The following is a 13,913-nucleotide window of genomic DNA, read 5'->3' as shown; positions in this document are numbered from 1 at the left end:
TTGGTTATGCTCAAATCTGTGACCAATTCTGCAAAAATACAGGTGAAAATATTGTCTGAAATCAACATTAAATCACTTTTTTTCTCTCCTTTTTTCTTGCTATTGTCCCTTACTAGCCGTTTCCCCAAGCCTTGAATAGCTTCTAGCCATGCAAATGGCTACAAGCAGGGTCCAGTTGGAGCATCACTCCTGGCTGTAAGCTTTGGGGAATTTACCCATGCTACTTTTTAATGCATCAAATCAAAATAGATCTGGTATTTTATAAAGCTTCAAAGTATTGTTCGGGGAGGCTTTTTGTTCTCATTGCTTCTCGGTGTTAATGCTCTTTCTTTAATAGTATAAGATTTGAACAATTTGAACTACCCTTGGCTACTACATGAGTTCTGTGGTTTGTTTTACATGATGCCCTTCTTTTTGCATACTTTCCATTTTGTAATGTGGTAGTAGAAAAAAATGTTAACCATTTTTAACTTATCTCTTAACAGGTTCTGTGTCTGGCTGCCATGTAATCATTTCTTCGTGCAATCGTATCTACCTGCACAGGCAGTCAAGCAATCAACAGCGAAGATGCTTCTTTTTTCAGGGACAAAGACATACTGCTTATAGTATAGTTTGGCCAGCCACAGTTGCTGCAGCTCACCCAGTTCCTAAGGTACTGCAATTTCTATTACCTAATCTGTTCTTCAGTCAGTATGGAGTTCGACTGCAGGCATGATCGAGTGTATTTGTTGTCTGACAGCTGGGGGTTTGGATCACCGTCCTGTTGCTTGGTCTGGTATTTGAAATAGGAGCGCTGGTGAGAGAAGTTTTCAACTGCCTACCATGTTAAACACAGTGGTGTATCTAGTTATTAGGGAGTTTAAATCAGGGGCTTGTTCAGTTATGGTAGTATAAATGTGGAATATTATAATCATCTGTCAACACTTAACACTTATGGGTCCAGATTCTCGTTTTGGACAATTACAGACCGTCCTACCAAAAGTCAGTAGGAATCATTCATGATCATCTGAGTCCTTTTCTGTATAAATCTCTAGCAAGCTAATTATAAAAATGTTTATATTTTGCTGAAGGTTTTGTTAATTGGTTATATCAGATTTAGGAAGAGAACATACAATACCTGCTGGTAGCTGCTCCGCAACCCTACTGCACATTCTAAACTCGTCTTTACTGTCCCTGAGTGGTTTTTTTTTCTTGCAACATATACTCTTTTTTTTTTATCTACTTTAGAGCCAAAAGGAACTTTTTCATGCAATTTTAACATGTGTTCCACTTTTGGTTTCCTTCTTTTTTCTTTTTTTTTTCCCCCCCGTTTAATTACAGCATCCAGATTAACTGTTTAGTAGCTTTCCTTTAGCCAAAAGAAAACCAAAGTACCCTTTCTAAACAGTGCTTTTCAGTATGTGTATTAGTACTTCTTTAAGTTTTACTTTTCATTTGATTATAGATTTCTTATGCAAAATATAGAGTATTTCCATGGGCCAGAAATACTAAAAAGTTGTTAGACAGGAAAGCAGATAAGGATGCTGGATGTAGGGCTCTTACACCTAAGAGGCTGTGGAAGCTCTGTGTGCAGGGAGACCATAGGGTTACATGCTTTATATATTTTCAAAGGTTTAAAAATTGTAGAACTTACAAACTTTTCTTTTCTGCATTTAGATGCTTCTTTTAGGATAAAGAGGGAGAAATAAATTGTCATACTGAAAAGTTGTCTTCACAGATCAGAGTTCTCAGACTGTCTAAAAATCAGTCCAATTCTTCAACTCTGAAAACTTGAGGGCAAAGTTATTAACAGAGTATGCCAGAAATCACATAGAAATAACATGGGTTTTTTCAAGATGTTGGTGTGAAACTGTATACGTAGACATTTGTATGTATGCTGCTTTGGGCTTCTCCGTTAACAGATCTTATAGGTCAGCAGGGTCAGGTCTCAGCAGTTACTAGATAAGTGCCCTCCAAGGGGAAAGCAAGGGTGCTGCTCTGTATGGAGTTGCTAATCCAGCAAATGGTGGGGTTTTTTTTCTAAATTAAGTCCCAAACTACTGCAATAGGATATTGTTAGGGTTGATATGCCATTAATTTGAATCAGGTGTAAATCTGAAATTCTGTTGACATAAGTCCACTAAAGATAGTTTCACATTTTATCAGAGTAGAAATGAAATACCCGTAGGAGTAACAATAGTCTTCCTATTTAAAGTCCCGCTGGAGGTAATTTGTTGCCCCCCTCTTCTTTACTCCTACACCCTAGTGTTGTATGGTCTTGTTGTGTACAGGCCAAGTGCCCCCTTTGTTTTATGCCTGCCAGCTTGATTCTGTATTTTGTGAAGTCAGTGCAAAACTTGCCCTGTGGCCGGCATGGCAGAGAATCAGCCTGGCTGTGGTGGGCGAAGGGACTCTTCTCCAGCCAGTGAAACAGCCCATGACCCTCTGAGAGAAAGTGCATTTCCATCTTTGCGCAAGATGTTACCGTTGTTACTAGTTTGTTGTGTTTATACACGTGTCATGAAATTGTTGTGGATTTAAAAAAATGAGAAATTGAATTTCTCCTTTATACGAGGGCTGAGAACTTTGTGTGCAAAAAATGAAGTTTATTACACTTTCCTTGACACAGTGAATTGGGATGCCCTTGCATAGTGTTGTAGATGGACAAATTTGGGCACAACATATGAACTAGATTAATAAGTAAAAACCTCTAAATTAAAATAAGTTAAATCTTAAGGTTCTTAGTCAAAAAACAACCTCATGGAAGTTAATAGGAGTTTTGTCTGAATGAGAAACTAAGGATTTGATCAGTTTTATTTTTGAGCCTAATTCTGTATGTTTGTCCCGTCAGTTCCAGATGCCTTTTGTAGAAAATGTGCTTCTTTGCAAAAGAAAATAAAGATTTTTTTTAAGTCTCTTTCTCACAGTTTTAAAACTTGCGACTGTCTGTGCTGGAAGTCGGCTGCAGTATCTGGGGTTTCAGCACTGGAAGGTTAACAGACTGTATAAGTCAGTAGTAACAGGCAATGTTAAGTTCAAAAGGGCAGTGGAAGAAATACTGAGGCAGCCTTGAGGGTTTGCCCTGATGGCTTAGGAAGGTCGATACTACGACAGAAAGGGCAAGCTGCCATGAAGCAGGAGGCAGTATCTGAGAAAATGATCCCATTGTCATGCTCAGTTTTCTGATCTTCATTTTCAATCCTTTTTCTCCAAGCACATAAAGAAGCCAGACTATGTGACGACAGGCATTGTACCAGACTGGGGAGACGACATAGAAATTAAGAATGAAGATCAGATTCAAGGGCTTCGTCAGGCTTGTCAGTTGGCCCGTCATGTCCTGCTTCTGGCTGGAAAGGGCTTAAAGGTAACAACTACAGAAGTCCCATAACAGCTTTTATGTCTTTTATGCTTTCACTTATTTGGTTTTTTTTTTTCTACTTTTTCTTTTTTAATTACCCGTAATGTGCATCCAACTTCAAGTTAGATACTGAAAAAAGGATTTATTAACTTTTTATTCAGTCCACGATATGCCTGTTTAATTATTTCTGTATTTTGGGCCTATGTAGTACTTAGAATGAGTTGCTGGCTCAGGTGTAATATCTCTCTGTCTGTAATCTCCCTCTGTCCGGATTGTGCCGAATCACGTAAGTTTCTCATGAGGCTCACGCTACATTTTTTCCTTTCATTTCATGGCCCATCTTCCTCATACATCGTGCTTTCCGGCTCTGCATGTGTGCAAGTCCAAAGGGCTGGCTGGGCTGCCTTCTCCGTTCCTGTCCATCCTTCAGCCCCTCACTGTCCCGCGGGGTCCGGCGTGACTCGTAGAGCTGCTGTTGGAAAAAACAGCTGACAAATTCCACACAATTTTTCAGAGTGCATTGATAATAAAGCCTCATGGTTTCCAGTAATGTTTCTACAGTATGCTTTTTGGGATACCTCCTAAGTTAAAATGTATTGGGAGGAGCCTACTACCAGGCTTTGCAGATAGGAGTGCTTTTTTAGCCTTGCCTTGGTATTTCATGTAATAGCATACTGTATAGGGTAAAATGGGTTGAGTAGCTATGAGATGCAGAGGTAGATGGGGACTGTAGGTCAATGCCATTGACTTAAAATGGGAAAAAATTATCAGTTTACCATGCATTTTTCTTTCAGCTATCATCACGCTTACCCAGAGGTTTAATTCTGGAGCTGGGGTGGCCAATAACAAAACTGCCTGAAGCTTTAATCTTACATATGCTCGCGCATGTTTAACTTCTTTATGTGCAATTATTTCCCAGTACAGTAAAACATACTCATGTAAAGTTAAGGGCATATACATGTTTCTGAAGGATCAGGGTGCGATGTGGGTTCTGAATGAGAGCGGTTTTTCACTAATACTCTTTGGTTGTTATCATGTGTAAAATACATACGTATGCAGCACGGTGTAGCTCATGATGTAGTTCATAGTATGTGCCAAATCATGCATAATAGCAAAATACTACATACAAGTAAGGAATGTTTCAGAGCAAGAAGGTGTGTAAGGTAAGAATTACATGATCAGGAGCTGTGCGCTGGGAAGAGGGAGGTGGCACTTGGAGTTGTGGTGCCGAGACCACTGCCCAGGTCAGCCGCAGACAGGTGGTGAGCTCTGTTTTACACCAGTAAATGTTTGGCCCAGACTGCCCTGATTGGGAGGATGCTCCAAAATCCTCCCTCATCGACAGGGAGCATCTTCTGCTTTCCAGCCAGACACTGCGCGTGGCCAGTTTATACCCATTTGTTCTTGTGCCAACACCGCTCTTTAATTTAAACAGCTTCCTGCTTTTCCTTGAGTCTGTCCCCTTCACGCAGTAATAGAGCTATTACAGCTTTCAGTGCGCCAGACTAAACAAACCAAGCTCTTTTAGGCTATTCTCTTAAGGTAAACTCTGCATTCCTATTTTATCTGAAGAGCCCCACCCCTCCACTTGTTCCTGTTGTCTTGCTGAACCTGCCTTGCACGCAGCCCTCCAAACCAGCCCTCCCCTGTGCTTTAGCTAATGGCAGTAACATCCTGCAGTATACCAAAGGTGTGTTATAATGCATAGATGCAGAGGGACAAAGTTTGGGCTGAGCGTGGCTTTGATATTACCATTTACTGCCTGTGGGACTTAAAAATACAATATGGTATTATATATGATAGCATTTCCTGGGTTTGAGTTAAAGATTTGGGAATAAAGCAGCAAATTCTATGACATGGAAGTATTTTGTTAGATACCGTCAGATTGCCCCATCCCAAATAAGGGATGAGGTGTGCAGTAGGTGCCTGCCCGACATTGCCCAGCTAGCAAAAGCTCCTTTAAAAGTGAAGCAGATACTATTAAAAGCAGAACTTTTCACAGTGTGTAAGCCTGCCATGCAGAGAGCACAGATCTGTCTGCTGAGTGTCCAAAAGCCACATCGAATTCCTTGAGCAGAGCAGCGGCAGACAGCACCCAGTCTGGTACATAGCAGTTCAGTTTGTCTATGGGCTGAAGATGATAGATGGGTGAGCGAAGGCAGGAGCAACAAACCTGTATTTATCCAGAACCGATGGCTGCAGTATTCAGTACAGACAGCGCACTGGGGCTGCGGCTGCCATCCCAGCGCAGAGGCTGCAATGGCTACTGCAAAGCAGGGGGGGTGCACAGTAACCCCAAATCCTGGTCTTGAGTGGGTTCATTGCTCCTCATCTGCCCAGTCACGCTTTCGTGCTGAACAAGATGCAAGCTGAGCAAATAGACCTGGTTTTATCCTCAGCACAGTACACAAGTGCACTCCGCTGTATTCACTGTGCGTGATCACTGAATATTTCAATATATGGATAAGTATGCCTCCTGCGCCACAGCCTACCTATATTCCACGTGTTACTAAAGTCCTCCAAAATCACAGCCACTGTAGCGTGTGTGTACGAAGTATGATTTTCAAAGGCTCAAAACTCATTCAAATCAAAATCAATTTGCAGAGGAACCCTCAAAGGCACTTCTTCTCAATGAGGGAGGTTTCCCTACCAAATTTCAAATTTCAGCTCTAACCATTCCAGAGGCAGAGTCGATCCAAAAGAAAAGCGAGAAGAATGTTATTTTAAGCGTGTGCATTTTCCGCTCCATGGATAGTCAGAAAATGGCTGAATGATTTATGAGAGGGGTTTTTTTTAATATGTAAAATCATGAGAAAAAGAGGAATCTAGAAAACATCAAGCATAAAAATGAAGATTTCTAAAAATGGTGGATGAGCGCTTGTAGATTCACTGTGATCATCCAGGCTATCGCAACTTAAAGTAAAATATCCTTAAGGTTTAAAGCCAAATATTTAAATCTTTTATAAAATTAAAGAATACTTGGAAAACAATTTCATAAAATGCACAAATACATTATGATAAATGTACTGGGTGGTTACAAGAATTAAGATCCTTTCTTTTGCAAATAAAAAGGGAAAGTAATGTTGCATTTTAAAGGCCTGAAAGCATTGAAACCAGACATTTCTACAGCAGCTACTGAAACAAGATGCCATGGAAAATTGGTGTCTTTGAGAAAGCAAATGTGGAAAAAAGAACGGAAAGCAAGTAGACAGTATTTTAGTTTTTCTAGGAACCTTTGAGTGCTCATTTCTACTGCATGCTTTATTTAAAACCTTTTTCTTTTTTTTTTTAAAAAAAAAGGTCCAATATATCAATAAAGTATATCAGATAGTTTAGTGTTTTGTATCAAAGCAGCGTGTTTGAAACATCCCAAGATTTCATTGAAATGTTTGGCTGCAATCACGTTCAGTAAATATGAGAAACTATCTTTGCTTTTTTAACAGGATGTTATGTTTGATATTTTAGGTTGGCATGACAACTGAAGAAATAGATTCCATTGTTCATCATGAAATAATCAGACAGAATGCCTACCCGTCACCTCTGGGCTATGGAGGTTTTCCAAAATCTGTTTGTACTTCTGTAAACAACGTGGTATGTCATGGTATTCCTGACAGGTATTTCCCCAATAATATACATTTTACCACCGGGAATGAAAATGTTAAACTGAAATTAATAAATTGTGTTTAATATTGAACATACTTCAGCTTAACTAAATGTCATCTGTAAACCTATTGCAGATGCATATCATGTTACCACACGAAGCTGATAGATGTTATAGAAATGTATGTGAAATAGAAAAAAAAAATACATTATCCTGTTTGTTCAGACACTTAAAAATAACATAATGCCTTTACAGTTTAGTGTGTGGGGAAGAAAAAAGAAACAGTACAGTCTGATTTTTTTTTTTTTTTCCCCCCCCTTCAGCAAAATAAGCATAGGGTAAGGAATAAATATATTTGAATTTATGTGGTTTGGGTTTTTTTATTTGCAATACATTCAGCTACTCACAAAGTAAAATATGAACCCTAGTGAGAGAAAAAGAATAAATATAATGGTAGATTTTTCAGATGTTGATATGTTTTTCTGGTAGTTGTTTCTCATTATTTTATATTCAGCTACACTTGTTCTCTAAGTAGTCAGAGCTGAACATTAAAAATGGTTATTCTGTTTGCCTCTGCCTTCCTCCATCACAAAATGTCTACCCCCTGATTTTTTATATATGTGTCATTAGGTGTTTATTCTTATATTCCTTTTGTTGGGAACTGTCTGTCACCATTATTTATTTTTTTTCTGTTTATGTTTCAGTCGACCTCTTCAGGATGGAGATATTATCAACATTGATGTCACGGTGAGTAATTCATATAAAAAATAGTCTTTGATCAACTTTAGAATCACTAGTAGCAACAGGAAGAATAGTGGATTGGAGATGGGGGATGCACAGATGGATGTGCTGTTTACTTCTGAGCCAAGGCACAAGCAGCTGGTTTCCTTTTTTGTTTTTAACTGTGTGTTTATTCCAGCTAGACCCAGGCCTGACTTGAATTTAGGACTGGAATCAGATGCACTGAGATCAATGTTGGCCTAAGTGAAATGTCAACCCAATCCTGCTATGTGTCATGTTTTTGAGAAGGTGTAATTGTTATTGATCCACTGTGTAGTTAATGCAGAGCACCACAGTACTGGGCAGCAGCTGAAGACAGATATGTATGAGATGAGCTAACATGAAGAAAGCCAGCATTTTTCCTTCACTCTGCCAAGATTGATCTTCCTCTTCCTGCTGATTTTGAGTGGGGCCTGTCATTATCTTACTCTGTCATTAGAGGCTACATTGGCCTGTGTGTGTCAGTCTATTTGGACAGCAACTCTTTTGCTAGCAGTGTTCCCTACATTTATTAAAATCCCCAAAGGTAGTGTTGTGTTCCATTTCTGGTATAAAAGCCCTGAACCTTTTGCGCAGAAACAGAAATAGTGTGATATAATTGTGACTTAATATTTCCAGAGAATGGTCAATTATAGCTATTTAAATAAACACTGGCTGGATTTTCTTGGGAGCAAGAAAGTACGGAAACTGGAAACCTAATTCTCGTTTCATTTATGAAAAAAAAAAAATTATTTGTCTCTTGCAGAAGCTTTTTTCTTTGTACTGTGCATGTTTTTATTTTCCCAAAGTGCTGTTTATTTCTAATGTGAACACAGACATCTTTTGAATCCCACCGTTATTTTGCAATAATATGTCACATACAAGGGAGTAACCTCTCATGAAAACAAGCTTTTTTAATCATTAAAGAAACTCTTGGTAACTTGATACTATTTTCCATGGGCCCAAATTTCATACTGGCAGAAGCGAAGAAATCTCCAGCAGACCTACCTCTGAGCATGAGATTCAAGCTTTCTAAAATATTTTTTCTATTAAAATTAGGGTCAGTGACCTTTTTCCCATGGTATACTCACGTGTGATCCAGAACTGGGTTGGGTTTGGTTTGGTTTTTTGATCTTTCTAAATTCTTCCCCATCGCCATACTTTTAATTGCAGAATTCTGACTATCAGGTTTACACAGTGCAATCTATCATTTTTTAAAGTGTATTTTTGGCCTACATTTTTACTTTGGTGAACTGGTGTAGCTTTGCTCATTTTATTAGACTAAATCAGTTTGCAACAGCTAAGGATTTAACATCTGATTTCTTTGTATCTCATTAAGGTTCATTTTATTTTTTTGTTTTATCTGTCATGATAATAATGACGCCTTAGATTAAAAAAAAAAGTGTAGACTCGTATCTCAGATACTTTCCGTGATAAACTAAACAAAACATTTTTATATTAACGTGGTGTGCATATCTTATCCACTCTGCTTTACAAATAACGACTGACTAAACGTTACTGGTCTTTTTGAAGACTTATTTTTATTTGTTTTCTGTTTACCTCATAAAATAAAATAAATCTTGACATTTCTGTGAATGTGAAGATTCCTGCAAGGATGGGAATTGCTAATTATCTTTGTAAGATTTTTTTTATCATTTAAAACTGAACTGTGCTGTGTTTGATCACTGCTCAGTTCCAAAATAGCTGAGGAAAAAATACTACTTTTCAGCGTTGCTAATTGATCTTTTAGCTTATTTTTAATGAGCAAAACTGGGACATTTCACAGGTTGACAGAATAAAAATCAAAGTAAACATTGCACAACAAATTGTTTATAATTGTGTACAAGTTCTATAGAATGATTAAATAATATTCTGGTTATTAAATGTAGACACTTCACGCTATGTACAAATTATTTGAAGAAAAAACCCATTTTTGCACAATTAAGATGGTAGATTAAATACATAGATTAACAAATTTTATTGGCTTGAGTCATATAGCCTTTAAAATGTGTTTTAGTGTAGAAACAATAGCGTTATCCATTACTGAATCCTCAGCATAGCGCAATTTTCAGCCAGCCATTACCAGGTTAATGTTTCTTACAACTTGGTTCTTTCATTGACTTTTAAGGAATTAGTGTGTTACTGTTGCTGTGGTTGTAGTTTATTAACGTCAAAAATATGTAATTGCACTTGATGGGCTGCAGTAAATATTATTATTATTTTTAAGCTCTCCTATGTTTTAAATCTGTATTTGTTTTTCCAGGATGATGATGTTTAATGCTCGGGTTTTGTGTGTTGTACTTGCTAGAGCTAAAAATAAATTAGTTCAGTTTAAATATGAACTGGCTAGATTAAAACCTGCCCGATGGGCATTAAATAAAAAAAAAAATATTTAGTGGCAGTCTGGACCGGCAGAGGAAGGTGTAGAGCAGGAGATCGCAGCCGCTCTCCGCTGGAGTGGTGGCAACACGGTTGGGCCCTTGCTGGTGCTCACCTTTCTTTAAAAACCCCTCGCTCCTAACTGCCTGCATTTTCTTCGCATCTCGGCTGAACACAAACCTGGCCTTGGGATAAGCTGTCTGTAGCCAATTCTCTCTCTCTCTCTCTCTCTCTCTCTCTCAGTTTGGAATCGGCCAAAAAGAATGTGAGTCTGTCTTTCACAAATAGCTTGCCAGTGGCAAAAGTTCAGTGCTTCGAGCTTCGTGAGTTATTAGTCCTAGAAGGAGAGTTGCCCCCTGTTCACGGGAAGAAAATGTTTTAGAAGATCAAAACTGTGCACCATTACAATTTGTCTTTCTATAGGGAAATTTGGCTTGGTCTTACAGTTATGTGCCTGCCTGCCATACTGCAGAGCTGCAAACCCCATTTTAATGGGGCATTGCAGAGCTCCATAGTGCAGATCCAGGGTTTCCTGTGCCCGGCAGAGAATTTCTGGAGAGCTGAGGTTTAAACCTATGAAATGTGAAAAAAAAAAAAAAAACAAACACACAAACCCAAACCAAAAAAAAACCCAAAAAAGCACATAATTAATTCAACAGGGTGCTATGTTTTCAGCACACAAAACTTTGTGGTGCCAGAACGGTACATTTATTCTCTTTCAGAATTCATCTCTGGAAATCAGAAGTAAAATCCAACGTTAATGCCACATTGTAGCTTAAAAATGAGACTAAAGAAAACGTGCAACAGCAGGCGTTGGATTTGGCCTGTGCTTTCCGTGGGGCTCCCTCTGGATGTTGGCAGCAGCTCGCGCCTCTCACCCAGCTGCACACAGCATCACCTCTACACCCTGCTGGGGATGCTGGCTGCGGAGGGACGGGTCTCCCCGCCAGCCGCTGATGGGTCTCCCAGCACCCATGGCCAGCACCGGGGCTCGGTGCCCTACCTCTGCGGGGTGCGAGCAGGTCCGCAGCCCCAGAGGTGGGCACTTGGGGCAGGTGGGCACCCGAGGGCCCCCAAGGCCCCCTTCAGCCCATGCGTGGCCCCCACCTGTCTTCTCGCATACAGCCCAGTTAGCCTCATGTCTTGTGGTTGAGCAATGTCATTGTCTGGGGCACTACTGCACAGAGCCACACAACTTTTGCATTTCTTGAATTTTTAATTGTCAACACTTACGCACCTTGCAGTCTTTCATGCCGCCTTTTTTTTTTTTTTTCCCCCTGCAATGTTTTGCTTTTCCAGTCTCATTCTCACAAATACAGCTTACCCGTGGTCTATCTATTGCAATATATAGCTCGATCTTAGAAAGGATGGATTTAATTAAGGAGACGATCTGCTTCTGGATGCAAAACAAGAAACTGTCTTTACATTTCTGCATATGTTTAGGTGTATTACAATGGCTACCATGGTGACACTTCTGAAACCTTTTTGGTGGGCAATGTGGATAAATCTGGTCAAAAGTTAGTGGAGGTTGCCAGGAAATGTAGAGATGAAGCAATTGCAGCTTGCAGACCAGGGGCTCCCTTCTCTGTAATTGGAAGCACAATCAGGTAAGCCTTATATTGACAAGTAAAGGGAGGGCTGGCAAGTGGGACAAAGGTTATTGGTGGTTTGGTATAAAGCTGATGACATGTTTTATGATTCAAAACCATCATTTCAGTCTGATATCAGTATGTGAACTGCCAAGCTATAATGTTGTTCCTTGGGTAAGAGGTTTTTTTGTGGTTTTTTTTTTTTTTTTAAAGTGAATTATACTACGGTCAACAAAGATAACTGTAGAAAGAGTCAAAGTTATTCATAAGGTAGATTTAAATTAACAGATGTAATTTGCAGTGGGTTTTTGTTTATTTTTTATTTGTGTGTGAAACTACACCACATCTAACGATGTAAGAAGGTTAGAAACCATTGTTTTCATTGTATAGCAATAACGAATGTTACAAAGGAATTAGTCAACATAAGTAAGTCTCTTTGTTTAAAAAGTACAAAAATATTTAACTCAAGAGCGTCTGATCTTACAAAGAGCAGTGCATGCTAACGTCACAGGGAAAAAAGAGCTCACATTCAGAGATTTTTCCTATTTTGCATCTCTTCTAGCCGTCACATAAATGCAGTCGTGACTCTTCTTCTGCTGGCAGTTTTGAATAAAAATACAGCTTAGTTTTTTGATGGTACCTATGGATTATTTTAAAATGTTTGCCAAAAAAAAAAAAAGACATATATCGTATACATTTCATTAAGCAATACTTCACTGGACTATTAATGGTCCCAACATGCTATTGAATACATTCTGATTGCTTAAAAGCTGCAAGGCTTAGTCACCTTGAAAGGATGCTGCTTTTTTTTCTTTGTAAATCTTCAAATACTTTAAGGAAAAAAGAGAACGGCAAAATATCAGTTAGATGTATTTATAGCTTTAAAAATATTGTAACAGAGTCTGAATCAAACTTTAGTAAAACCTCTTTGGGTTATATCTGAGAAGCTTTTATTGAAGACTTTGTATAAAATTGTGTTTTTGACAGTTTTAAATTATAGGCTAACTAGCCTGGAGAAAAAGGATAGTGTCTTTCTGTTCTTTCATAGGAAATGTTGAATCAGACCCCTACTGGGAAAAGAAATTTAATGCATATCTCACTATCTTACTGTCCATGAATATAATAGAAGTGAATTCAAAATGTAGTTTTATTTTTGCAAATGGGATGAGTCGATAGATGCACCTCATATTTTTGAACACCTAGGGTTCAACAAATTTACTGGTGGTGCTCTTGCATTTTAACAAAATTTATTCTTGAGTAGAAGGGGGCACAGAACACTGGATTCTTATTCAAGCATTCTATCGAGCTCTGCATTCATGGCTGTGTCTAAAGGGCATGTCAGCCTTTGATTCTCTCTGAGAGGTAATTATCCTTTTCCTGTCACGGAACAACAAATGATAGCTAACTACAGAGGCACATTTGCAGTAGTCACATTCATCAACTGCAGAAAAAAAATTCAATTTAATTGTGCAACACAGCTGCACATAGGCTTTTTGAGCATTTCTGTTGTTCTCCCTGTCTTGCTATTCCTCCCTCCAGATCTATTTTTTAAACTTTTTTTCTGGTTATTTTTTTCCCCCTTTTTGTCTCTTCTTCCATTTTTACTCTCTGTACTTTCTTGTTAAAGTAATTTTCCTTTGTGGCTCTCATTCTTTTTTCCCCATTGAAGGCTATGAATGTAGAAAATTATCACAATTACTCATATAATTGAGCCTCTTTGTAGCAAGTGCAACTCCAGTAGCCTTTCTCCATCATGAAAATGGTTTCATTATAGGGTTTTTCATATTCTCTGACACCATCTACACAGAGGAACAGGCGTGCAGATGAGATGTACTAGGAACAGGGTAGATCAGTAAGGTCACAGTAGGAATAATTAGCTCTGCTATGGAAAGAGCATCTAGGCCTTTTACTGCTACATAAATGTACTGTCCGTGGCTTTTAGTCACAAAAAAACTTACTAACAAATGGAGCTCCCGCCTACTACTTTGAAAAAAAGATTTGTATCAACACTACAATTTTCCATCATTAAGACTAATAACACAGAGCCTAGTATACATCAAGGGGAATAAAAAGAAAAATCTCACATTCAAGTGGCGGCTGGGTGCTGACCTTTGTTCCCTTTTTTTGTGTTCAACTTAACTCTTTACAAAAAAGAGCCACACGCCACACCAACATGCAGGTGAACTCCAGCTAGTGCTAGCAAAGCATGGCATTCAATTGGAAAATCTGATAAATCTCCATGCAGGAT

General features: G+C 38.7%; 1 protein-coding gene across 1 annotated transcript in view; it reads left to right on the top strand.

The window, feature by feature from the left end:
- METAP1D (methionyl aminopeptidase type 1D, mitochondrial) overlaps nucleotides 1-13,913 on the top strand; it is a 49,588-nt gene that overhangs the window by 26,996 nt on the left and 8,679 nt on the right. Inside the window, exons 2-6 of the mRNA XM_076342611.1 lie at nucleotides 486-652; nucleotides 3,194-3,343; nucleotides 6,803-6,951; nucleotides 7,643-7,685; nucleotides 11,520-11,683. Of these exons, the coding sequence (XP_076198726.1) occupies nucleotides 486-652; nucleotides 3,194-3,343; nucleotides 6,803-6,951; nucleotides 7,643-7,685; nucleotides 11,520-11,683 (673 nt within the window). The remainder of the gene's footprint in view (nucleotides 1-485; nucleotides 653-3,193; nucleotides 3,344-6,802; nucleotides 6,952-7,642; nucleotides 7,686-11,519; nucleotides 11,684-13,913) is intronic.

The sequence above is a fragment of the Aptenodytes patagonicus genome, chromosome 6 (genome assembly GCF_965638725.1).
Source record: "Aptenodytes patagonicus chromosome 6, bAptPat1.pri.cur, whole genome shotgun sequence".
Classification (NCBI taxonomy): domain Eukaryota; kingdom Metazoa; phylum Chordata; class Aves; order Sphenisciformes; family Spheniscidae; genus Aptenodytes; species Aptenodytes patagonicus.
The sequence above is the reverse complement of the archived record's forward strand: the minus strand, read 5'-3'. Positions and strand labels throughout refer to the sequence as shown.